Source organism: Solenopsis invicta, chromosome 16, assembly GCF_016802725.1.
Source record: "Solenopsis invicta isolate M01_SB chromosome 16, UNIL_Sinv_3.0, whole genome shotgun sequence".
Classification (NCBI taxonomy): Eukaryota; Metazoa; Arthropoda; class Insecta; order Hymenoptera; family Formicidae; genus Solenopsis; species Solenopsis invicta.
In genome coordinates, this window is record NC_052679.1 from 25035707 (window position 1) to 25063028 (window position 27322).

The 27322-nt window shown below is 38.5% G+C and overlaps 2 protein-coding genes and 1 pseudogene across 2 annotated transcripts in view; 2 read left to right on the forward strand and 1 right to left on the reverse strand.

The window, feature by feature from the left end:
• Positions 1-27322, reverse strand: part of LOC105193842 (protein artichoke) — a 92539-nt gene that overhangs the window by 40062 nt on the left and 25155 nt on the right. Inside the window, exon 2 of the mRNA XM_011158467.3 lies at positions 18809-18891. The gene's annotated coding sequence lies outside the window, so the exon portion shown is untranslated. The remainder of the gene's footprint in view (positions 1-18808; positions 18892-27322) is intronic.
• On the forward strand, positions 6736-9270 carry LOC105193841 (alpha-glucosidase). The gene is made up of 2 exons (XM_011158466.3): positions 6736-8107; positions 8684-9270. Exons 1-2 carry the CDS (start codon positions 6861-6863, stop codon positions 9198-9200), a joined length of 1764 nt encoding a protein of 587 aa, XP_011156768.2. The 5' UTR covers positions 6736-6860; the 3' UTR covers positions 9201-9270.
• On the forward strand, positions 10028-11285 carry LOC113003863 (annotated as a pseudogene).

Here is a 27322-nt window from a genome sequence, read left to right on the forward strand (position 1 = left end):
CGATTCATGGAGAGCTCGTAGGAGAAGCCCCGATCTTATCCCGCGGGCTTGCGACTGCTTCGCGCGATCGTCGCGTCGGATCAGACGGATGAAAGGCGCGCTTTCCTCTGCTCCCGGGGATATAAATACCGCGGCCATTCACTCCGCGCGTCGCGATTTTGTATTCCGGGGTTGCACGTATATACGGATGTTATCGGTTATTTCTATTCGTCCTTATCGAACGCAAGAAATCCTGCCGCGAAATGGCTCTCTCCCCTTCCTTGCACAAAATGCGCTGTCGTTACCCCGTCGTAATCACCGGAAGCATAAGGCACGCGACGAGCTAAAGCGCGTACCGCTGATGAGGGTCAAAGTATCGCGCTCGGCGCGGATCGATAACTTACACCGGATCTCGCAGAGCGCTTGCGTTTTTCACGAAATTCCTTTTATTAATTAATCGGATTATTTGATCGATTGGCAGAATCCAATTCCTGACTTTGATCAAAATTCTGCAGTCATGAGTACTCAGCCATTCACGATCAAGTAAATAACGAAGTAGTTGCGTATAAATTTATTTTAGAATCTGGATTTTATTAATGTCTGTAGTTTAATAAAGCGGATGGCGTTTCGTGTGCAGATAAAAAAAATAGATGTAAAAATGTCAATTTAACGCAAGTTAAAAAAATCCATTTGAAAATTCCAAAAAAAGATAACCTGATAATTGTGTGTGTGTGTGTGTGTGTGTGTGTGCGCGCGCGCACGCGCGCAACTTTATGACTACTTCTGCAGTATTTGTTCCGCTTATCCACTTATACCGAGTTACCGTAATTTCTGAAAGCAGAATTTTTTCCTCGACTCAAAGTGCAACCTTTGCGTTCGTTTTTCTTCTTAGAACTAGACAAAGATAAAAAGCAAGTTAAACAGAGTTTAAAGTTAATTTCCTATTGATGCGAGCCTAATTCTGCTCACGCGCAGAGTAAGAGTTATTGTTTAAATTACAATTTGATGTCTGTTTAACGGACTACTTAGTTTCGCAAAATCATTTTCCGCCCGTTTTGTTGGTGCTTCTACACGACGAGGAGACTCAAAAGCCTTCCGCGGCCTAATACCGTCTACCCTTTTGCCTCTTTCTCGCGAAAGTTTCCAGCTTTTCCCTTTACGAGACTACGGGAAGGCCGCGTGCGCTGGTCGTGTAATGAGGTGCCGAGACAGGGCCTTAGAGTCGTTTACATCGGGACTCGGCAAAGTTTCCGAAAGGAGTTGGCGACATCGAGGACCGAGGAGGAGGGGGAGAGGCGTCCTGGGTTTCACGGCCGGAAAGAGACGACGACCGGCCGTTCGTCGGCGAGGCGCATAATTATTAAGGAAAAAGAAGAAGAGGCACAAACGAATGAAAGATCTCGCGAACTTGATCCGCGGCTTTGAATTACGTCCGCGGATATGCTTCTACTCTGCGAGATATCGTCCGGCGCTGCGCGACAAGTTTTAAAGAGCTACGTATGTATGCACAGAATTGTAGCCAGAGAGCTGCTTGCAAAGTTTAGCTTTATAACGGACACGGTAATCAGAAATATCTCTTTTCAGCTCTTTGTAGCTGTTTTAACCCTTTGCGCTTGATGTTATCTCTGTCGTAATATCAATACGCATTACATTACGAAATTAAATTTATAATTTTTTGAGTGTCTGTCTCTCCCTCTCTTTCTGCTTCGAGTTCCACAAAGAATAATTAAAAAAATTTAACAAAGGCATATATTATGTCTTTTCATATCTGGACGAATACAAAAATAGTAGCAATTTTCAAATAAATAATCGAATAAAATAAATAATACATTGTGTCGTGCATATAACTGTGCGCGAATATAAATGGATAAAATCTTCAAATATTGTTGTCACAAACAGATTGAATTTACGAATTGTTTACATTAAACGCTGTTCATGTGATTGCAAAAGCATATTAATAAATTTCGGTATATGACAATTTTTTATAATTGCATTGCCGCAACTTTGAAAATAAATGATAATAATACATGCGATTGCGTGCTATGGAAAAATGTATTTCGCAATTTTCGAAATATTGTTTTATCCAATGATTAATTAATATAAAATTACAATTCGCAACTCATACAGGGTAACGATGTTACCTTTGTTGCTCTACGCGTTCTCGTTATCACTCAAAGAGCGCGAATTTGTTTAATTAAGTAATGCGGTCATAATACTTATTACATCGATGAATACCGTACTCTGCCGAAATTTCAAACAAATTTGTATATTTTACGAGATGCAACAAAATAAGCATCAATCAATAACGAAAATAACCAAGTTATTCTCAAACTTTTTCTTTTTTTTTAAGCAAGTGATGTGGAAAGTAACGCGAAGGAACTCCCTTAAATTATACTAAAATGTCCGCGTACTTTCAGTTCAAGCTTATCCAAAGTTAGGCGACAGAGTATTCTTCGGTGAAATCTAGATACGAAAGTTCGCGCTGTGCAAATGGAAGGAATGTCATGAATTTCAGAAGAATGTGCTACCTGTCGACGATTGCCTGCAAATGCAACAGATGCTGTTCGTTCTCGCCGCAACGGAAACAAGATACCACGTCTATCAGACAAAAGATCAAGGAAACTTGAAACAAAATTTGAAAATTTGACAACACGTATATGTCAATTTTAATTACGCGGAAAATCTATTAATTACAGGCACGCCACTCTTCGAGCGATTGTACGTATCTCGACTAATCCAGGAAGTTTCGAGAGTCATCCGTTATCCGCGGTGTAGTTTTCCCTTCCCCCTTTTTTCTACGGCATGCGACGCCGAATGATTATACGATGGTTTCCCACCCCGCATCTCGGACTTGCAGCAACTCCTAAAAACATTTCTTCGCAGAAGTTTGTCGTGATAAACTTGCCGACATAGTCGGACGAAGCCCGTTGGATTCAGCGAGTTGCGAGAAAGGCTGTCGAGGCTGACTACTGGAAAGGGGAGGGGGGGAGAGGGAGAGAGAGAGAGAGAGAGAGAGAGAGAGAGAGAGAGAGAGAGAGAGAGAGAGAGAGAGAGAGAGAGAGAGAGAGAGAGAGAGAGAGAGTAGCACGCTGCCGCCACGAACGAGGGCTAATAACCTGGGAAGTTAATTACGGCTGTAAACTGTGAGAGGGGCTTGTTTGACTACCCCATCGCGCCGAGGGTGGCTGACATAAGGTGGCCTCATTGCATCGGTCAAACCAGTGCCCGCCTACGTCGCCCACGTCGTCGGTCCTTCGAAACGATCGCACATCGTGAAAAGCTTCCTCACGCCGAGAATTGACTTAATACTGTCTCGTCGCGCCAGTTGAAAACTACGTTGCAAATAAAACTCGTGTAACGCGCGCTCCCTTTAATTAGATGATGAAAGTCCGGATGCGGCAGAAATTGGTTCTGGTCACGGGAGGATGCGATATGCGATCGTGAACGAGTATCGTTTTTGAGATCGGGAAACGATCGTGTTTTGATTTCCTTTCATCACCTCGTATCTGACGCGTGCCGTAATTTTCTGCCGTTTACTTCATTCTAATCATTGTTTGTTTCTTCATGAAGTGAAGAAACGGTTCGATTTTGGAGTATGGAATAGAAATGAATATTTTCTCTGCATTTATCAAATGTATGTAATATATTACATATATTTGTAAATTTAAAATATATTTTAAGCTTAAAAAGAAGATAAAATTATATAAATCTCGTTAGTAAACAAGATTATAACAACACATTAGTGAAACACCGTACTCTACGTTTTTCGTTGTCACGTTAATTGAAAATTATTAAGTACATTTTACCGGCACGATAAGATTAATCGAATGAAGATGAAGTGCTTATGTATTTTCAACACATTTCCCCGGGGCATGCTAATATGCTGGTGGAAAGGTTGATAAATAATATCGTGAGACAAACTAGAAATTTTGATAAACTTGAGAGCCAACGAAAGTCAACAATGGAAATAGCGCTACTAATAAGAATGATGTATCATCTCAGCGAAATTGTCTTTATCGTCCGCCCGGATAATGAATGAATTAAGTTGGCCGTAAGCCATGAAGAAAATTACCCATATAAATAACACCAGGAGACAAAACTTCACGTCCGCGGTAACCGTATGAGAATTCTTGCTGACGGTAATATTTTCTGGCCACCTCGCTGCATTCGTAATCGTAAATTATTCCGCAAACTGCAACATTTTTGCCAGTTATGTTCTTTAGAGTCTATGCTTTTAATCCGCGGCCAATTTACACGTTGTCACTTTATTACTTCTTCCCCTCTCGCGCAACTCGCGCGATTTCTACCACTCTTTGATTCAACATTTTGATCTAGCCAAATTATCCGATTACGTATGATTGAAATGTAACGCAATTTCTAAAGATGAATACAGAGTGAATCGAAATACGTGATACAACTGGAAAGAGGATAGCTCAAAATAAGTCAAAGTAGAAAAAGAATACATTTTCGAGGAAAAGGAGTGATATTTGATTTAACTTTTTTTATTTTGTACGATTTGTTTACTATCGAGACTAATTCAATCAACTAATTTTTTAAATGGATGAATTTATGTGAGACGAAAAATAATTTGATAATTTTTTATTTAGTTGTAAAATATTGTTGAAAATGTTGGTTATTGTGTGTCGTATATAAAGTTATATTTTGCGAATTAAATTAGAATGTATTATTTCTAACATATATTCTTTTCTTTAAATGCACGAAAAAATTAGTCAAGTATTCTCGACTAATTTTCAGTTTTTTTTTTAAATAAGACGAACCTTATAAAAAAAGTTATTTTATTATTTCAACTTATTTAGAATTATCCCCTTCCCGATTATATATTTTCTTCTGTTTAAATCAATCAATCGTATAAAATTGCATCTCTACCGCTCGAATTTTGCAAATTATTATTTATGTGGAAAAGCTTCTATTTTCATTTATTCGTTTTTTCATTTATTCGTCGACAGAATCAATTGATTTGATGCATAAAAACTTGTTGGATGGATAAGAAGATATTCAACTCTCCATTAACTGTCTTATTAATCTTGTGCAGTGATGATTTTTTCATTTTTTCCTCCATCAATGAAATTGTGTTTATGTTACGTGGAAAAGGTACGTTCGCTTCTTTTTTCATTGAGAGATCCAACACGCGCGTTTTACGTCAAACGTGAACGCTATGCGATAGAAAGTATCAAAGAATTGTAAAGAGCCGTCCTCCTTGGGATGAGTGTTTCAAAGTATCCGACACTGTCGAGAGAGTAGCAGCAAAGGGAATAAGGATGAAAAGGCTGTTTTTATTAAGACTTTTTCTATTTATCAGTCGATTTTGCAAAGAGACCTGTAAAATGTTAGGTGATATATTTATAGCCGGAATTATTATACAACTTGAGTAAAAATTATTTCAGAATTTCAGATTGCGTGATAGTGTGTCAGACTCTCACGTAAAGGAAGTCAATCTTTTCATTGATTTATACTTTACACCACGTGTTGCTCTTCGTTTTGATTTATTCACTATCTGTCAAATGTCAAATAAAAATACGAAAAAGCAATAAGGTATTGTAAGCCCGTCATAGATAATAATATCGTTTTCGCATTCGATGTACGATAAATTACTTCGCAACCTCGATTTACTATCTTTTTTTTTTTTTTTTCGAGGGAATTGTTCTCTTCCCTATTGTATCGAGACTTTCATCGCTTTCTTTATAGCGTAACTTCCCGAAGAATGTTGAACGATGGCACTTTATCATATTATAAGAGGAAGTTTATTTCAAAGAGTATTGCCATTGAATTTTAGAGGTGGAAGCAAAATTTTCATACCGAATACTCGACCCACGTATAGAGCGATAAAAAATGGTAGAGAGAGAGAGAGAGAGAGAGAGAGAGAGAGAGAAAACGGAATGCAACGTTATTTCGCGGTAATAGCAAATTTATTCCTGACGGAAAGCTCGACGCTCGCGCAGAGATTAAATTGACCCTCGCGACGATGTAAAAGAAAGTAAGAAACGCGCGGGTGGCGAACTACCTGTATAATTAGGCGTAGGTCGCGATAGCAGTTACGAGGCCAACACGCATAAACGCCTCGCGCACGCGAGATGGTGCGGGTCTGAATGTTTGCCATTTTTCAAGTGGCCGCGGATCGAAAAGTCTTATCGAGGCCGGCTGCAAGACGACGTTACGCGCGCGCGGCCGTACGCGAGGTCGTGAGCTTTTCGCGGGAAAAACCGCAAATCTCTTCCTGTCTTTGTAAGAGCGAGTTGTAATAGCACGCGGGTCGTGCAATTCTACGAATTTCTAAAGTGTGGCGCGGCTAAATCGATTCTCGTGGCGCACGTCGATACGCGCCCAGCTGCAAGACGCCTAGAGGCTCCGCCGCCGCTGGGGATCCTCGTGGTGAAATCATTATTATCTCAAAATTTGTAATGCGAAATAACATAATCAGCGATACACCGCAAAACGTGCCGCGAAATGTTTTATTTATGAAATCGATTGCTCGCAGCCAAATTTAAGCAACGATTATTTCAGCAAATATTTGTATCCACTTCGTAAGTCTTCTATATATTGTGAAGACGAATGAATAATTTCATGAGTACGGAATAATTTTTCATTAAATATGCAGTAATTGCGTACAATTGCACAATTGAGATAAAAGTAGTAGCACAATCACGACGATTGTGCATGAAAATATTTGATATCAGTTGACATGTATGTTATTGAGAAAAATGCAAGGTATCGTTATCAATTGATAGTATGATTCCTAGATGCGGCAAGACGTAATCACGGTCTTATCAATTGATAATATAACACCATACTTAAAAATTTTTTAAAAGTTTGCGCTTGATATAAAAGCAATTGGAGTAAGTGATCAAAGTCAAACAATCACAATGTTTCGCTCGTGCATCCTCATTGCGGCGTTGATCGCTCTGACCGGCTCAAACTCGGTCCAGGTAGATGGTAAAGATTGGTATAAGAACAGTCTGGTGTATCAGATCTATCCAAGAAGCTTCAAGGACAGCGATAAGAATGGCATTGGCGATTTGCGAGGTATCACGAGCAAGTTGGATCACGTAAAGGACATTGGCGCCGATGCGCTATGGATGTCACCGATCTTTAGCAGCCCGCAGGCTGATTTCGGATACGACGTTTCTAATTATACCGATATTGATGACGACTACGGTACCTTAGATGACTTTGACGCTCTCGTGGCGAAAGCAAAGAAACTTGGACTGAAAGTAATCCTTGATTTCGTGCCGAATCATACCTCTGACGAGCATCAATGGTTCAAAAACAGCGTCAAAGGGCTAAAGCCCTACGACGAATACTATGTCTGGCGTGATCCGAAAGAAGTAAAAAAAGACGGCACACCAGTACCACCAAACAACTGGATGAGCGTTTTTGGAGGTTCCGCTTGGAACTATAGCGAGGTGCGAAAACAGTTTTATCTGCATCAGTTCGATCCTAAACAACCAGACCTCAACTATCATAGCAATGCGCTACAAGAAGAAATGAAAAATGTGTTGACTTTCTGGATGGACCGGGGCGTGGAGGGCTTTCGTATTGACGCTATCAACCATATGTACGAAGATTCCCGATTTTTGGACGAGCCGTCAAGTAACAGATCTGATTTACCAGAGGATGACTACGATATCCTGGACCACATTTATACGAAAAATCTTCCTGAGACTTACGACGTTCTCCAGAGCTGGAGACGTTTGATGGATGAAAATCCGACGACCGCTAATACTAAGATGATCCTGACCGAAGCCTATGCGGACTTCGATCTTACTATAAAGTACTATAAGTCGGGCTCAACGGTGCCGTTCAACTTCATGTTTATAGCAGATCTAAACAATAAGTCCAAAGCAAACGATTTCAAGAACTCTATTGATCGCTGGATGAAGAATATACCTGACGGTCCAGAATATGTTGCGAATTGGGTAGTGGGCAATCACGACAATCATCGCGCGGCTTCCAGATTCGGCGAACAACGAGCCGATCAACTTTCCATGCTGGCGATTGTTTTACCTGGTGTGAGTGTGATTTACAACGGTGATGAGATCGGTATGCTTGATACAAAGTTCACATGGGAAGAAACCAAAGATCCTGCTGGACGCAGAGCTGGACCAGATAGGTAGAGTTGAATAGGAAATACAAACTAGAATCTGAATAAAATCGTATAATTCCGTAATATATAATAGAATTTAAATAAAATTTATAAATATATATTTTTATTTGTAATTCTTACACTTAATAATATTTATCTGAAATGTAATAGCATAAAAGTGTTTATTAATTATATAAAAAATACTATCACAAGAATTATCTATCAGTTTGCATAAACATATTTAGATTATTATTACGAGACTTATATGATTTCATTTGCTAATAATTAATTTATCTAATTTAATTAACTAAATACATAAAAAAATATTAAAAAATTGGCGATGATTTTTCAATATACTCGTATATAAATATAAATATTTTTTCTCATACTATATTTTGACAGTAAAAAAAAATTAAATCAAATATTATAATTATATGCTCAATTAATCATGCTACTTTTTAGACTTTATTAATAAGTGATAGTAAATCTATGTTTTGTAAAAGTTATTATGTTATTTAGTATAATAATTTAATGTATATAATATTATAATTTAATATAAATGTCTCTAAATGTATTCAAGATTGATCTTGATCGCGTTTTCAGATTTGAGGAGAAATCGCGAGATCCGGAAAGAACGCCTTATCAATGGGACAGCAGCCCTAATGCCGGCTTCTCTGAAGCCGAGAAGGACAAGCTTTGGCTTAAAGTGAACGAGAATTACGAGAGTCTAAATTTGGCAAAGCAAAAAGATGATTTAATCTCTCATTATAAAATATTCAAGCTTTTGAGTAGACTAAAGAAGAAGCCTGTCATAGAACAGGGCTCCTTGAAGACTGCGGTGTATTGTGCTGAATGTTTTCCCGTCGATAATGTTCTAGGGGTGGTACGGCGACACGGAAAATCTGTCGTAGTGCTCATGGTGAATTTCGAAGATGACAAGCCGGTCACAGTCAACGCTAAGCTCAACGCTAAGCTCTGGCTGAATATTCGAGAGCAATTGATTATCTATGCACCTAGCCTAAACTCCAAACTGCTTCCAGGAACGAGCGTCGATATGACTTCTGTCACTCTGCCCGCTGCGGCTTCTGTTGTGTTCGTTACATCAGATTTGTTTGAATAAATTAATGCTTATTCATGTATCTACAAAATGTACATTTTTGTTTGACAGATTAAATTTTATTTCAATCGGATTAAGAGTAATTTTTTCATTGCTCCTATAAGATAGTATAAATTTATGCTAAAATACAACATTTATTGGCTTCTTAGTTCAGTTGCCTCTCGTTATCTTAATAATTAATTTTCCTCTGTCGTCACTTCCATATTAATTTTATTTTATAACTTCCAATTTTTCTTATTAAAGTGAATTTTTTTTTTTAATCATGTTGTCATGACGGAATTAAATGAAAATGATTATTCTCCTACGGCGTATCAAAGCGCAATTTTAATTATTCTTTTCTATGTGTAGTATTAAAATGAATAACTTTGTTGTATTACATATTTGTACAAATTATTTCATTTATATGAAACATTTCTGTTTTGCATTTCTGTGAAATAAGCTCAAAACCATTTTCCAAATCATAATTCTGTATTGGATACTTTTTATTTGTTATATAACATACAGTTAAACGTTATAATTGCAATCAACTTTTTGGTTGAAACAAATATTTTTAATAGGATTATAGTTTTCTTCATATTATAAAAAATGATATACGAGAGAAATAATCTAACCTCAGATTATTTTGACGTCACAAAGAATGTACGCAAGTTATCGTTATCAGCAATTTTTGGATGCGATCATTTGCAACTATGACCTTATCAAATAAAAATGACAATATATATCTGTTGCTATAAATTTTGAAAAAGTTTATCGTATAGTATACAGTATAAAAGCGCATCAGAAACGACAGTGGAAGCTATGTGTTTTTTCAGCATCAGTTGTTTTAACAATTTCCGTATTCCAAAAGAATAGGTAAGAATCAGTATAAGAAGAGTCTGGCATGTCCAATCTACCCGAGAAGTTTCAAGGACAGTGATGAAAATAGTTTTGGAGATTTAAATGACATTAGGAGCAGATTGGAGTATAAAACGCGGAGAGAGAGAGAAAGAGAGAGAGACATTGGCGCCTATACGCTATGTCAACGATGTATACCAATTCGCAGTTTAACTTCGGCTATAACATCACTAATTATATCGATGTCAACGAGGATTACGGTACTTTAGCTGACTTTCATAAACTTGTGGCGAAGGCAAAGTCCCTCGAGCTGAAAGTAATCTTCGATTTCGTGGCGAACCACAGTTCTCACGAACACGAACGGTTAAAAGAAAGTGTCCAGCGGATCAAGTCCTACGACGAGCACTACATCTGACCTGACGTGCAAATAGCGAGCGGCACTAGGAAACCACTGAACAACTGATTGAGTGTCGTCCAAGGCTCTGACTGGAAATGGAGCTCGGGCACGGAAGCAATACTATCTGCATCAATACAACGTTGCCCACACAGACATCGACTACCGTAGCATTACAACACGAAATACAAAATGTGCTGAATATCTGGCTCGATCGGGATGTGGAGTTTTCGCATTGATACTATTACTCATTTGTTTGAGGACGCGTGTTTTCTAGACGAGTCTCGGAAAAACGGGCCAAGAGTACAAGACGATGATTATGAAGCTTTGGATCATGTTTACGCGAGAAATTTTTCCGAGACTTAAAAGTTCTCAAGTCGAAAAAAGAGTTATTGGACAATCGCTCAAAGGCGATTAATACGAAAATGATTTTGGGGCCAACATGCGTTGTGCTATTGTCAGGCTTGAACGTGTCGTACAATTTTACGTTTATTCTTAGCTTGAACAAGTCGAGCGCGGTCGACTTCAAACGTCTCATCGATCGCTGAATAAACAATATACCTAACGATTCACCATACATTGCGAATTGGATGCTGGACGAGCATGACAATCGTCGCGCGGCTTTCAGATTTGGCGAGAAACGAACCGATCAGCTTTCGATGCTGGTGACGGTTTTACCTGGCGTGAGCGTGATTTACAACGGTGACGAGATCGGCATGTTCGATAGGAACTTTACGTTTGCGGAGACCAAGGATCCTATCAGTTGTATCACTGGACCTGACAGATATCACATGAGTAAAGATAAACCTAGACCTGGACAAAATCGTGTGTCTAAATAGATTTGAAACGATATCTGTAAATGCACCATTTTTTAATTTGTAATTGTGTCAGATATTTTTTATTTTGTAACATCGTCACATAAATAAAGAGTGCTAATTAATTAGGATAAATATGTTCAATGTAATCTCTATTATTATAATTTCTTATTTAATTTGTCGAAAAATAATTCATTTCTAATTTCTAGTTCCAAAATTTTATATAGAATAATGCACGTTATTTATCTTTATGAAGTTGATCACGCATATTTTAAATTTCATCAACTAATTCTATAATACATTTATATTTCCAAAGTACATTTTTTATTTAATACATAAATAAAAAATCTAATAGTAAAAACTATCACCTTTTATCGGCATTATATTTTTGTTGTGATTTTGATTTTAATGCATTTACATATATCATTTAAAATCGAGGGATTTAGCAAGAACGCTTTGTACGATAAAAGCACCAGCACCGACTTTTCTATTAGCAATGAAACCTGAGCTTCCGGTGAACAGCAATTACAGGATTCTGAATTTAGCGGCGTAAAAGGCCGTGACCGTGTCCCATTAGTGTATTCAAATCTTTGTCCCGTTTGAAAAGGAAGCCCGTTGTCGAGCGCGGATCCCTGCGGACCGTGTTGGTCACCGAGGAAATCCTAGGAGTGGTACGACGACACGATGCATCCGTCGTGGCGCTTATGGTTAACTTTACTGACACGCCGTAGATACTAGGACCTGGATGAATATTCCAGAGCAGTTCATAGTCTATGCGTTCAGTGTGCATTCCGAGATGCTGGCAGGATTTGCGCGTCGATACGACTCGGATCACTATTGCCCCTCGGTCTCCGTTGTGCTCACTAGAGCAGATTTGGTTTAGTAAACTCCTGCCTATGTTAGGATCACGAATAACTGTTCGGTAACACGAAGTGTTAGATATGTATGCAACATACATATATCACTTATGAAGTAGTTTTGAAAGTTTATTTTATGCGTTATTGTGAATGCAGATACAAGGAAGAAGTTTGCTTTTAATAGGGCTCGTAGTAAATTTGCCAACGTTATCGTGTTACCAGTTGATCATTAGCGATTAATTATTGATAATAAATATGCTCGATTGCATGTCTATAAAATATTTTCATGAAATAATATTTAAAGGGAATTTTCGATTCTTTTAGGTAGTAATATATAAGATGCTAAAATAAAAGATGAAATTTTTAATTAATTTTTTAATAAATTAAATCAGTAGTAAATTATTTAAGAATTAATTCTCTTTTATAGTCAATATAATATTTATTTCACATATAATATTTATTTCACTTTCAGATTTTTATTTGTTTTAAATAAAGTCTTACATTTATTAGGATATTATGTGAGTTAATTGAAACTTTAATTTTTTTTAATTAATAAAAGTTATATAATTTTTATTGGAATTTTATGGAAAAATATTTCTTATAGTATAAAAATAGAAATTTACCTAATTTTTAATATTTTATAATTAATAAAAATCATATAATTTTTATTATTTATTATAGTTGTGCAATAACTTTTGTGAAATAAACGGTAGAATAGATATCAAATACGCGTATAAAATTGTAAGGAATTCTAATTATATCTGTTTATCCACATATATTTAAATATTATATTGCATAATATTCACTAAATATAGTAATAATATCAATTATATTGTATTCTCTTATTCATCATTTATAGAAATACAAAATGGCCGCATGTACAGCTGTACGATATGTTTCGTGATAATATTTGATTTTGTGGTGGCTGTAATAGCAACGCGAAAGTGATCTTTTGATAAATATTAGCCTTTGACAAATGATGACGGTACTTTATTCAGCCCGATTTACATTACAACTTGCGCGTGTTGTTTGTTGTTTATATCTGCGCGAATAAACCAGTAGCAACATGCCGAATAATATTTTATTAGTGGAAAATCTCTCTGTAAAATCCCAATACAAATTCGCTTTGTTATTCGGCAAATATAACAAGACAAGCAGAATTTGGACATCTGTCTGATTTATGATATCATTTAAAGCGGCTTAACAAAATACAATATTGAATGCTGTAAAAAGGATTGAAAATTTGGTGGCGTGGAAAGCGCATCGCAAGAATTAAAAATCTTTCTGTTTACGTATTTATTCTATTAATACTTTTGAGAGGGTTTCATGTAGATAAAGATAATTGATTAACGTTGTCAACGTTGTAGAAATTCATCTCTTTTCGGACACATATAAAATCGTTCGCCTAACAAAAGTCTGCGTACTCACGTGTCCGGGACGCAGACTATCGAAACTTACATATTTTTCTCTACACAGGCCAAAACGGAAATAGAAGAGCAAGATGCGGGGAAGAAAATAGATTTACGACAGGAAAGCCGATAGTTTCGATCAGCTAAGGTAGCTAAGACGCCACGCGGTGAGAGGCAGACTCGCACGCACGTCCTCGCGCTATGTGCACATGAGTAGTTGGGAAAATTCTCGAGTTTTCATGCCGACAGCCGGCACTATGCACCGGCGCGCGGCACCAATCACGCTGAGTGCACATTCTTCAACCTCTTCTGTCTCGGAGTCCTCTCTCCGCCGTTCTCTCGTCCCCGAGACAGCCAGAAGAGATGCACCACTCTCGCTCTACGGGGGTGCGCGGGGCGGCGCGGCGGTTTCGTTTGTATATTGTGCATGTATAACGTACATGTGCCATGCCGGCAAACGTCAGGGCATGGCGAATCGACGGAGTTTGCATCTTCAGTTGCGCTATCTTTCTTCGTTTTCTTCTTTCGTGTTCGTACAACCGCGAATGAATACTCGCTATGAAGTCTGTTGAACTGAGCCGTCACTTGTTCCCTTGCTACGACACTTCGCAAACTCTTAATTAATTTGCATATTCTCGCTCTTATCTTTCCATACATGCCCTTTCTCACATTCTCGTCGTGTTCTCCCTTCGCCTCCCTTTTGTCTTTCTTCACTATTATTTTTAGCTTCCTGCAGATGATGAATAACGTCCAAGCAGATATCAGTCCACAATACGGACAGTTCGCGGAGAATTGCGTTCTTTTTCTTGCCTTCCATAATATGCGCGCCCTTTGATATTTAAAAAGTATTCTAAATGAAAAATGTTTGTTTGTACGCCGTGCGTACTGCAGCACGAATCAACTGCTGCTGAGTCGGTGTATACATAGGCGCGCCTTCGTTTCGTAGAAATTGTTCCGCGTTTCGTTTAATAATGCAATAAGACGCACGAATGCAATTTGCAATGTTAAAGATCGCCGTATTTGCAAACGGACCTTTGTAAGGCCCTCTTCAAGAGTAACTGACGTGCAACGGACAAAGCAATTATTAAAATGTTCTGGATAACAAAACTGAGAACGAGATATGTAAATAGAAATACGTATTAATAACAGGGTTAGTAACAAATTCTGTCTAAAGAAATGTGTTAAAATTAGCATAGATATTGGCTTGATTAGACGGAACTTGTTGCCAGATTTATTTAGAATTTGTTATCAGAGCTGATAACAAATTTATTGAGATAAAACGTGTTACCAGTTCTAACAAGAAATTTTATCAAAATAAATCTTAGCGATGATAACATTGAAGCGATATATAGCATTTTCGAATGTTTGATGCAACATGCAACGAGATGTTGTAAGTAAGTGCAACGAGGAAACCCATTTACTTGTACGATATGTTACGCCGCTTTTAGGATTACAGTTGCGAGCTCGCAAGAGGATTAGTAATTTCCGAATAGTACTATTTTGTGCAATGCGCACTGTATGGGTTACTATTAAATACCGCGCTATCCATGACCGTTCGTGATATAGCGTCGATTTATAACGCTATAGAGCCTAGCATAAAATAATCTCTGTCCGAGTATTAGCCCGCCCCCCTCTCTCTCTCTCTCTCTCACTCCCTTTTTATGTGCATGTGCCGCGACTACCCTTACTGAATGGGCGCCATATACTAAGTGGATTTTATGCACGCCCTGAATCCAATTATCCTGAATAATTTATCGCCGAATCGCAGACGTTAATGACATCAGACTGAATTAGGCAAGCTTTTCATAATGGTTCCATAAAAATAGCTGCGCATATGGTACGCTCGCCGCTCACCTTTTACCCGATAATGAATCATCACTGTCAATGGTGTAAATGGAGCTGATAATTACATTGTCCCGAATCATTGATCGGTCGCGAAAATGAGGCTTTGTTTTGCCTACCTCGTCGACATATTAATTAGCTTTTCCGTGAAATAATAATGTGTCAAATCCGCTGTAGTGGCTAACGGTTCTTCCGTCCCGCGTGCAAATGCAATTAAATTATTAATTGGGTACGGAAAAATGGGGAAGGAGCGCGAGGATATCGATCTGACTAAGAGACATACAAATGCCGTTTCTTTCCAAAGAAATTCAAAATTCAGAACGCTTTTGAAACTTTGCAGACCCACGTCACTCATCGTTAGCCGCGTTTCGCGTATATCGCGGAATAATACGCGCAAATTTCCAAAACGTCCCGACCGTCGCCCAGAACGTTTTCCCGCTTCGGATTCTGAACGTGACATATTTATTAATAATGCAATTCGGTAGAAATGTTCTTTCGTATGAAAGTACACGGCGGCGCACATGGATTTATTGTGTAGCGTCAATTAAACTTTATTTTCATTGTTCCCGGCGATGTTACTCGCGCATTATTGACTGAATTTTTGACGTATGATAACGCAATGGCTTTTTCCATTTCGATTTATAAATATCTCGTGCTTTTACCACGTTCATTGAACATCGGCACGCGTGTATTCGACGACATGAACGGAAATAAATGCGGAAAAGGGAGACACGTGCAATGGATACGTGCAATGCAGTGCGTATCGAATACTCTTTTGAAGCGCACATTTCTATCGTTTTGCCGTTTTGCAATAAGAGTCATCGGACGGTGGTCGATTTGTATTCAGGTGTAGCGCGAAGGGAAACCATCCCAGCATCGAATTAATTGGATAAAAAAAAGAGAGAAATTGAAACGACAATTTATTTGTTTTTTTTTTTTTGCACAACTTGAAATTGCAATTTTCGTGAAACCCTATCGTGTGAAAGCATTTAGACGATACACGTATCTAGAAGACGTATATGTAGGATGCCATAATCCCTTAGGCACTTTTCCAGACATCGTTTGAGATATCTTTCAAGCTTATCTGTTATTTTGTTATCCTATAATGATATCGAAGTACTCGCGGTATAAAGTGCGTTTTTCTTATCAACGATTCAGACTATATATAAATTATTAATATCGACTCCATCTTTTCTTCAGAATTTATTTTAGATTTTTTTTTCCTTAGACGAGCATTCGTTTTCGGATTTGATTTTTAAATTCGAGAGATTTTCACGTTTTCTGCGTGCTGTGGCTTTTTACGTCCGTCCTTCTGTACGGACAAGTAATTACACGAGTGTAGTGACCGCGGCGTAAAATCACGGTCTATACCACATTTAACACTCGGGATACACTAAGCTGGTACACTACACTAAGCTGGCGTAAAGTGGGTCGTGTAAACGTTGTCATTGACGTGCAATACTGTGCCATTCACGATGTTGTATTGCGTCTCGTGACAAAGCCTTGATTTGTCTGGAGTGTTTATGTGAGATACAGAATAGCGCTAATCTAGACCTCTCGACAAAATCGAATCACAATTGTTTTGAATAATGTTGAAAGCACGGGGAAAGAGGACGTGCAATTGAATTACAATTATAACAAATCGTTGGTCGACGCTGCCTTGCGTTTTATCGATGTCGCGATACGGCGCCGGCGTAACGGCTTTTCTTTCAACATGAATATTTTTAAGATTCACATGTCCGTTTCACTCAAAGGTGCTGCACTGTCGACTTTGAAAACATCTGACGCGCAGCAATAAATAACGTTACACAGTGCTGAATGTGTGCTTTACTTCGAAATATATTTCTTTCCACTATACGTTCTTGAGAACGCGTTATCATGAGATAACGTCTAAAGTGAAATTTCCACTTCTTATATTCGATAAAATATCGAAAGAATTTTACACGCGCCGTTTCAGTGGAATTGACGGTACCGTATAGTAAAGAAAATAACATTAAAAGATATTTAAACGACGATTGAATACCCTTCTAAGAAGTTATAGTATCCTAAAGTCTTTTAGATATTTATGTCATTTTAATGACAAAGCTCGATAGAATTTTTCCGATTGCAAAAAATTGTTATTTCGAATTGTGCGACACACACGAAATAAACTGTCAATATGATTTCTTTAGTGAAAGTAAATTTTTGAATTAAATGGAATTTTTGGTGGAGAAACATATACAATAAAAAAAACTTCTATTGTATATTTTTTGCTCTAATTCAGTTCTTGTTTGATTTTGAAGCTCACCAAGCCTTCATTGTCATTTTGTTATAATTTGAAAAACTTGTACGTAATTACGGTAAAGATAGGGTGTGTTGAGAGATTGTTCAGCGTGATAATGATTTCATGGACCGTTTAATTAAAATTTTATATAAAATTTTACGCGCTCACTCGGAAAGTTTTGAGCCCGGTGTGGCGCTTGGAACGCAATTCCAGCAACTCCTTTAAATATCCGTTCTTTCATTTGGTGATCATTCTAAGAGGGCTTTTCCGGGGAAATGATAGTTCCACATTGCCGCGATAAGGAACGCGAGAATGCCGCCGAGAGCGGTTCCCTCCCGCGAAGGGAAATGTCATCCGTTCGCAATGAAGCAGAATTTTTCGCTTCGCTTCTTTTAACGGTAAGTTAGAATTTCTCTTGAGACCGGAGCTAAGCGAGCCCGAAATTCTTGCAGACGTAAGTGTACTCGGCGTCTCGTACCACGAAGACGAACAGGGAGAAACGCGAAGCGGAGAAACATTAGGAACTATTTATCAGTTGACTTTCCATTCCCCGTGTACCTTCTTCGTGTAGAAATAGTGCTTGGTCAAGGAAAAAGACTTCGATTTAAGTTGCGATAGTCGGGTAGATTTGTGGAACAAGAGCTTCGAGAGATACAAAAAAATATATCATAAAAGGGAACGCTCGATTGGGGCTTGCATTTGCAAAAATTCGCCGGCGCAAATCGCTTTAATCCTGGAGCACTATTGTGGGTGAATTTTCACCCAAAAGTACTAATTTGTTGCAGTTTTCGTTAAATTTTCACAACTAATTTAATAAAATTTTGTCTACGTTAAAAGTGTTTGTTCAGTGATTCTAATACTTTGCAACCTATAAAGAAAGTATAAATAAAATTGTTAATTTTGTGAGTAAACTTTTTTACTCAAAGTACGAGTAGCACTTTATTGTTAAGTTGGGTTCCTATTCTCATTTTATAATATTTTAATTTATTTATAAGCTTGACGAACCACTTCAATATTGTTTGAAGGATTGATTAACGGCGAGTTATAGCGATTTAATACAACTTGTCTAAGAGAGTATACCGGTTAGAGCGTATTTCATTATGTACAAGTTGCACTTTGTGCATAGTAATTGAGGTGCAAATATTACTTTCCTAACAATTATTACAAAGTTATACTGATAGACTCATTGTTATTTACCTGCTTTGCGCGCCTTTCGAAGGTTGTCGGTACGCGTTACGCAGAATATCTACGTCGCAACACCATCCTGCCGCGCAAGAATCCTGCAAGAGAGAAAAAAAAGAGTTTGATCTTATATTTGTGGTAACATAAAATATTATTTATGTGTGCTAGCATGCGAGCGATAAAAGGATAGAGTATCATCAATTTCTCGATCATGAAAGTATACAATTTATCAGATTTAAAATTATCCGAGCGTTTGTACTGCTGCCGCGCGTCTTCCATTCGAATTAAATTTTACCCACTTAATTAAATTTTATTCGAAACCTGGTACAAAGTTGGTAGGTTTCGAGAAAGCCGAGACTCAAAAGCTAAATTAAATTAGCGTTTAGGAATCGGCTACGCTTGCTGAAAGACAACAAGAGGAAAAGGAACGAGACAGAGAAATAAAACAAATTGGAAAGGAGAGAGAGCGAAAGCACATATCTCTCCGGTGGGATCAGCTCCTCGTGCTACGATTTCGCGATGTTCGCTACGCTCGAAACCGTATTAATCCTCGAAAGAGTGCTCTACTCGTGATTTAACTCTGCGCGTGCGATGCCGCGAGCGAGTGCGGACGATGCGATCGGAAATGTACGTAGCTCGCGGCGCAGACGTAACGTAACTACATTAGCCCCCTTCGTGACGGTCGGCAAGGTCCTTTGAGGGTGGCACGGGGTGCCGAATACCAATCAGTTATGTCAATTGGCCCCAACAAAGTAATGAATGGTAATTGCAAGCCGCACGTCCCGTCTCGCTCTCTCCCTCTCCTTCTCCCTCTCTCTCCCTCCGTCCACACGCTATCAACCCTTCGACCGAGTTCAAACACGCTCCCTCCAAACTGCCCACCACCGGCTGCACACTGTCCCTCGCCCGTACACGGCTCGTATCCGTCGCGAATGGATCCCACCGTCGCGCGCTGGTCACCATCGATTTTATAAATCCGGATCTAATCGGATTTTCACGCGGGACACGGACAGGCGTCGGTAATCATCAGCGGATTCACGTGAATTAACGTATCGGAGGTTTCGTATGAACCGCGGAAAAAGTTTGCGAACGATTTACCAGTGAAACGGGTAGATGAAAAGAGCTTGTTTGTTTCAAAAAAAGGGTTCTGGTGTTCGGTCGAAAGGAAATATATAGCTTTTACAGAGATTCTCTCTGTAACGGATATACTTGCGTACATGAGTTGTCCATTATACATATATTTAAAAAATCGCAAAATAAAATCGTTATTTATATATATTAGATCCTATTATTTTAATTAATTTAACTTGTAAACATGTAGCTGCGAACATTCCCTCTCTTCTATGATTCTCGCGAATGTTATTATCAAAGTTTCATCGTTTAAAGAGGTCGTTATGTGGTCGTTATCACAGCCTGAAATTTCCACCGCTAACTTCGGCTTCTGCGGGTCGCTTTAAAATTCACTTAGCAAAAGCCCTTTTTTTCGTTGCGCCGGAAGATTTAAAGGAGCGGCATGCGCTTTGCACCCAATGACGGCGGCACGTTTTCCCGACGTGTGGCGAAAGAAAAACGAGGATAGTCGCCTGCCTATCTGTTATCTGCTAATTACGCGGCGTAATTACGAATCTCGCGGGGACCAGCAGCCCCATTCCTCCTCCGGTCGCGACCCTTCTGCCCTTACGCTTTCCGGGGGGAGTCGGAAAAATAGGATTCCGCCGGTGATTATGTTTTGCATTTCCGCGCGCAATTACGCCTGATTGCCGACGAATTTTGCCTCGCGGTTTTTTCGCGCAAGGAAAACGATTCCGCACCGTTCTTGGCGAGGGTGAAGAAACGCTAAGCGCAGCTACCTCCCCTCCCTCCCCCCTTCTCTCCCCCTTGCATCTTTATTACCATTACTCAGCGGTATGGTAATACAAAGGGGATCTCTCGGATTAAGCTTCACGCTCGTCTCCATGCCATTCGTTAGCGTCTACTGTCTTTGAGAAGGTGCCGCGACAGAGTTCGCGAGTACGTTCGTAGTTTACAATGCGACGCGATAGGACGTCGGTGTTCCGTATCTCCTCCGTTTCGACGACGAAACTTGTTATTAACCGTGCAACGTAGTTATATACACTTTACGATGGTCCACTTGTCGTGTTTAGATGAGAAATGCTATAGTTTAATAAAGGAGAACTGTCGCAATTACAGACACGCAAATTTGCGTTCAAAAGGGTAGTTTTAATATAATCGCATCGTTTAAATTTTAAGGCAGTGTTTTATTTTGTTGGGTACAAAAAAGCCTGCTTTTAAGAATTTGTTTTAGAAAAGCTTTTAAGAATTTTTTTTTAAAAGTTAAATTAAGTTAAATCAAAGCAATCAAGTTGCAATTTCTGTAAAAATATTTATTGATTTTTATTGATATTTTTTTTTTTATTGCCGCAGACTATCCAGATGACGTTAAATCGGGAATGTATTGATTCTCTCTGCAAAAGTAATTGAGAGAGAACCGAAAATAAAAACGAAAAATTTTCTTAATTTATATGAGTTTGTGTGTATCGACTCAATAATTAAAACTGACAAAAATTGACAATTTTTAAATGGTTAAAATAAAATTAAATAAGATTAAAGTAATTTTGAAAAAAATTTTGTCAGTTTTCAATTTTTAATATTGATAGTAATATTGTAGTTCAGTCGATACACATAAATAAACTATTCATAAATTTAAAAATTTTCTATTTTTATGTTTCAGATTAATCAATGACTCTTAATCTTCCGCAGAAGGGATAATATAGTAGCCAATTTAACATCATCTATACGTTATTCACTGGATATTCTTCGATAATAAAAAATATCATAATCTACAAAAAAATTGCATCTTAACTACTTCAATACTTATCTCTAAAAAAATCCTTTTTAAATGAACATATGAAAGTGATCTGCTCCCCATCTTCATCCATATTGACACGGAAAGCAAAAACTATCTTTGGAGTGGCGTGCAATTAAAAAGAATATTGAATAATAAAGTTTCAATGAAGTTGTCGCACAAGTTGTTTGTTACGCATAATCGCGCTGCTACCCACATCGTGTTCACCGTTTAGAGAAAGTATCTACAAATTTATCGCAAAATCCACAGAATCTGCGACCGACATACATAACTCGTTTGCTGATAAATTGAAATTACACCAGGCAGGGATTGGGGCACGCCTGGAATCGCTCCGGTAATAATACGCATATCGACACGTGTTTGTATTAATTTGCGATGATAATGAAACAACTGTTTGCCGAAAGTTTCCTTCGTGCGATTCAACCGCTGTTTATGATTGAAATCGATTTATTTACGCATTATACCAAGAGCACATTCGTCACGTGCAAACATCGCGCAAACTCGCGATACCGAAACGGTGAGACGCCCGTAAACATTGATCGACTCACGAAATTGAAATTCAACGGCATATCGTTGTTTACCCATTGTATTCCCGACACCTTCCGTAATCAATTGCGGCAGATTCGCGCGTTACGCCGCCTCGTCGCGCCGCGCCGCGCCGCGCTGCGCCGCGCCGCGCTGCGCCGCGCCGCGCTGGGTCGCGCCGCATCCGATACAGACCCTTACCGTATTTTTCTTCGCCGGACATGATCGATCGTACCTGGTGATAACAAACGCCCGAATATACCGGTGCGGTGTAGCGTGTTACCGCCGCACAAGTGTGCGCGGGCACACGTTACATGCAACATTTACACATTTACATCGTACACACGCTCCCCCATCACCTTTGGGTTCGGCTAAATCTTTGAAGGAGCGACGACAATGCTAGTAAGTAAGTGCAGCTTTCGCTCACAATGCCCATGCGGTAACAAGGTTCGTGTAAAGTGCTCGCAAATCAGACTCGATAAAATGGTAATCGCATCCAAGGTAGAAGTTCCCTCGAACGTTCGCGGGAGCGGGAAGGAAAAGAAAAAGCGACCCCCTTCAGGTCCTTACTCGCTGACAGTTCTTTCCGACCTGCCCCGCCAATCAGCCAAGTCCCCCGGTCAAGTTTCTACCTTGGCAAAGTACGCCGTAAAATGTAACGAAACGGTTGATAACGCATTTCAACGCGAAATATAATTCAAATTTAAGTAGACGCGCAGAGGAAAAAGAAACGCAAGGGACACGCGGCGGCTGCAATAGCTGCAATGCAGCGTCGAACGTCGGAAGATTTAGCTAGAAGAGAGAGAGAATATAATGAGAAGCTTGTTACCGATCGTAGCGCGCGATCGTTGATCGTAACGCGAGTTTCATGCAAGAGTTCTCGTGTAAGAATGCAAGACAGACGGGTTCCGTGCGCTCACGTGAGCCAGGGAGAACGCCTTTATCCTTCGTTGAGTGTCGGTGCGCGGGCGCGGGTGCGGGTGCGGGCGCGGGCGCGGGTGGGGTTGAATGAACTTCCAGAAAAGTTTTTTTCGGTGATTTATTCGTGTCGTACGCGGCAGGATTTACATCCGCGCGTTTTCGTTTTTCTTTTGCGGCGAGCCCGCCGGGAAAGCCACTTTTGCTCCGGAAAACGGTGTACCGAGATAGAAATTCGGTTCCAATTCTATTCTAAGCCGAGCTGCACAACTAGCTCGAGCTGCAGCGCGCACGCACGCGCGGATGTACGGAAATACAGATCCAATTCACGCCTCAACGGCTCGCTATAGATACGTCCATTTCACGTGATGCGCGAATAAAGGCGCGATTGGCAGTGAAATGCTCGCTCATTATTTATTAACGATTCGTTTGCCGCCGATAGATCCAAGATGTTGTTTCATTCGCAGCTCTATTCAATTTCGTGAATAATTTTGTGTTCCTCCAACTTTTCAATTCAACGATATTACGTTTCTCAAATTACGATGGCAAACAATCAGCTCTGACCTAATCTCGCATTCACATGTTTGTTCTATTGAAATTTTAACGGAATGTCTCATTAAAAATTTATATATTGGATGTTAATTATGCTGTAATGAAAATTCGTAATCCTTTATTCTCGTAGCGTGATGAAATTTTCTTTTCATCCGATTATCCTACTTCATAAATGTATTTATTATATAGCTCATCAGTACTGTTAATTTCTAGTTACCATATAATAATCGGCTCCACGTTGTACGTGACGGGAAACGGGCGTGGCTGTGACGGCTAATTTCTGGATTATTGGGGAAGTCCCTCTCCCATGTATAATATTAAGCCAAATAGATTCTCTCGTAATGTAACGAAATCACTGTTTAATCAGAAACAAACGTATAATTCGCGATAATGCACTTCTTTTTCTTTAATTTTTATAAAACTGCCACGTCCTTTACACAACATTATCTGTGAAATTACTAAAAATACAGGTAAGAGTGACGCGTCACTTGTGAAAAATTATATAACGTTATTATCAAATCGTTATTATTAAAAGGTAATGGTAACGATGTTGTAAGTAAACTTCTCATCCCTTGAAATTACGTATATATTTTAATCAAATTTCAGACACTTAAAATGCTCAGAAACTTGTGCTTCGAGACATTTATTTATTTAATTTAAAAAAAGTTAAACGTTAATTAGGTTATGATAAACGACGGTATAAAAAATCTCACATATTAGTACGCGAGTAGTAAATGGTAAATAAACGTTTGATCGAAGAAGAGGGTTTAATTTTATCCAGTGAATCTCTTGCTTACGGAAAACTCAACTTAGCGTTATTACTTGTATCTGGAGGTTTCGGATCAAAAGTCAGCAGCTCTGCGGATTTCTCGTTACGCGTTCGGAAACAAAGAGATCGTTATGACATTTATACGGTACGTTGCATCGATAGTTGAAGCAAAAGCTTCTTAGTCCTCCTCGCTGCAGTCGGTGAAGTGCACCAATCGATGCGGTTGTACGTCACCGACATCTGTGCTCTACATCGACTGATGCAGCACAAGCTTTGTCTTGCCTTTCCACGGATATTTCGCAGGATATTTCATCTCAAGTTTCATATATTCGAAGGCGAAACTCAGATCAATCGATTGACATTCAAATACCCCGCAGCAAAGCGAACTATCCGGATCTCAAAGGATCCAGTCTTCGCTTTTTTCCCCGCGAAATATTTTGTCAGCGTATTTGTTTAATTTCATATAGTTATTTACATACTAACAGAGATCAAATGTAATCTCTTACGTTTGGAACTTTTTCTTCCTCTAGACTTATATTTCAGTTTTACTTTTCAGAAAGTCGTCAACGTTGAATAAAATCGCAAAGTGTTATAAACATTGTGTTATAAATAAAAAAAAAAAATCGTTTTTCACCCCTGTGCATCGAAACGCGCATCTTTCTACGCGCGGTATAAAAATCACGAAATTTATATCCAGAATACACACATTCGAGCGTGTAAAGAAAAACATAACTGCAGCGTGCTGAAATAGCAATGTCAACGAGAACTCCCATATGATGATTATAGCCGCCCTTGATAACCAATATCCGGCGTGCGAGCCCCTATTGCCAGGTACACACACGTGGGATGACAAATATGCTCTTACTACGCCTACGGCGCATATATTATTCATAACGCTATTATCATAACGCAATGTCGACTGGTTTACGAAGTAAAGATGCCACGCTCGATAGTTTGGAAGTGCTCCAGATGAGGATAACCGCAGTCCCGGCTCGTATCTCGCGATTAACGAGACGCGGAGCGACATTTTCGCGTGCTAGGTAGTTTCTTTCGAAGTATCAAAATTCGCGTGCCGCTTCACGTGATAGAAGTCACGGCTCCGGCTGTGTTTTCTTACACGTGCGATCACACGATAGCGACGGAGATAATAATTATCGGCGTAATATTTAATGGCGCCTGCATATAAAGAGACATTAAAGAGACTCCGCATGCTCGGGTAACGGGCGTGTCCGGGTGATTTAGTACGATGATAACACGGATCTCGGACTTGCATCGTATTTCACGAGCGGTGATGATGCAGTGTGGCATGGACGGACGCGACCACTTTTGCCGGATGGACCGGGGTAGGAAGTGTCCATCGGTGAAATGAGACTAATGTACTTGGAGCACGTGCGCCAATGATGACATATAGTTTATGCGTTCTGCACATACAAGGCGACACGTGAATCACGTGATGTCGAAGCAGCTGGGCAGAAAAGAACTTGTGGCAAATATTTGTCACAGCCAGGTAGACATCGCGCAAAAATTTAATCAAACGTTACTTAAAGAAAAATTAGAGTGATATCTAGCAGGTTAAAGCGTTGGCTCGGTTAAATTCGTTTTCTGCGTGGCAACGCGTATAATTTGTCGAGTATAATTAAATTTGTATGAATTTCTATTTCATTGAACTGTTAAAGTTTCGAAGCAAAAATGAATAATTTACAAGATCGACTGCACGTATAGAAAAATGTATAAAAAAATAAAATTTGAAAATAATGAGCTTTTTTGCTCCAAGCTTTTCAGGTATCGGTAATAGCACCCGTTATATTGTTGACTATCAAAATATTAAACATGTTAAACATGAACATTTTAAAAGCTTTTTTACCTCTCATGTTAAACATGCGATAGAGAAGTAAATGAATTTTTATCTACAGGACACATAACAAAGTGTGTAAATACTATATGTGATATTTTTTCAAAGAGATGCCTCCATTTTTTATCCCAGCAGTTGCCTAAGGCATATATTAAGTTGTACAGCTATGATCAATAACATAACAAAAACACAAATTGCAGACTGTACGTATACATATACATATAGGTAATATGTTACGCAATTTTTACAAATGAATTATTTTGAATGCTATTGCACTGCGCTATTTGATTGTTTCGTTTTGCTTTAAATTCAATTTTTAATATCGTAATTTAAAACTTATTACTCCATAAAAAAGACATAAAAGTAAAACGTATTAGTCCGTAATAAAATTTAGTTTTCAAATAAAAGACTTGTGAAATGTTGTAATTGTGTGTCACTGGTTTCCAATATATGTGTATTGGAAAATACTATATATACTATATATGTATATATATATAAAATTGTAAAGTTGTCTTCGTATACAGATAAATAATTATTATTCTGATCAATAAGAATGACTTAAAAGGAAAGCAAAGTTAAATATAATTTTTGTGATTAGTACATTAGTAGTTTTCAATTTTTCTATAGCTTATGAAATAAATTGATTTGATCTTGCAATAATTACGTGTACATAAAGGACGTTTAACGAAAAAATATTTAGTAATTTTAAATTGTAGCTATGAAGGATTAATATTTTATTTTTCAACACATTTATTAACTTATATTTGAATATTTACCCAAAAATATTAACATTGATTTAATCAGCTTGTTAAGCTTATTAAACTTAATAAATTATAAATTTTTGTTGGGACAAATTTAACTATACTTTATCGATCGATGTAATAATAATAATCGCTAATAGTTATATAGGAAAGATGAAATAATATTCTGGATTTTATCGAAAGCTAATCTTGCGTCAGATGTTTCATGATTTAAGTTTTTCACAAAACATGACTTCATAAACAATAATAAGTCAAACACCAAATTATTAAATACAAAGATGCGAGA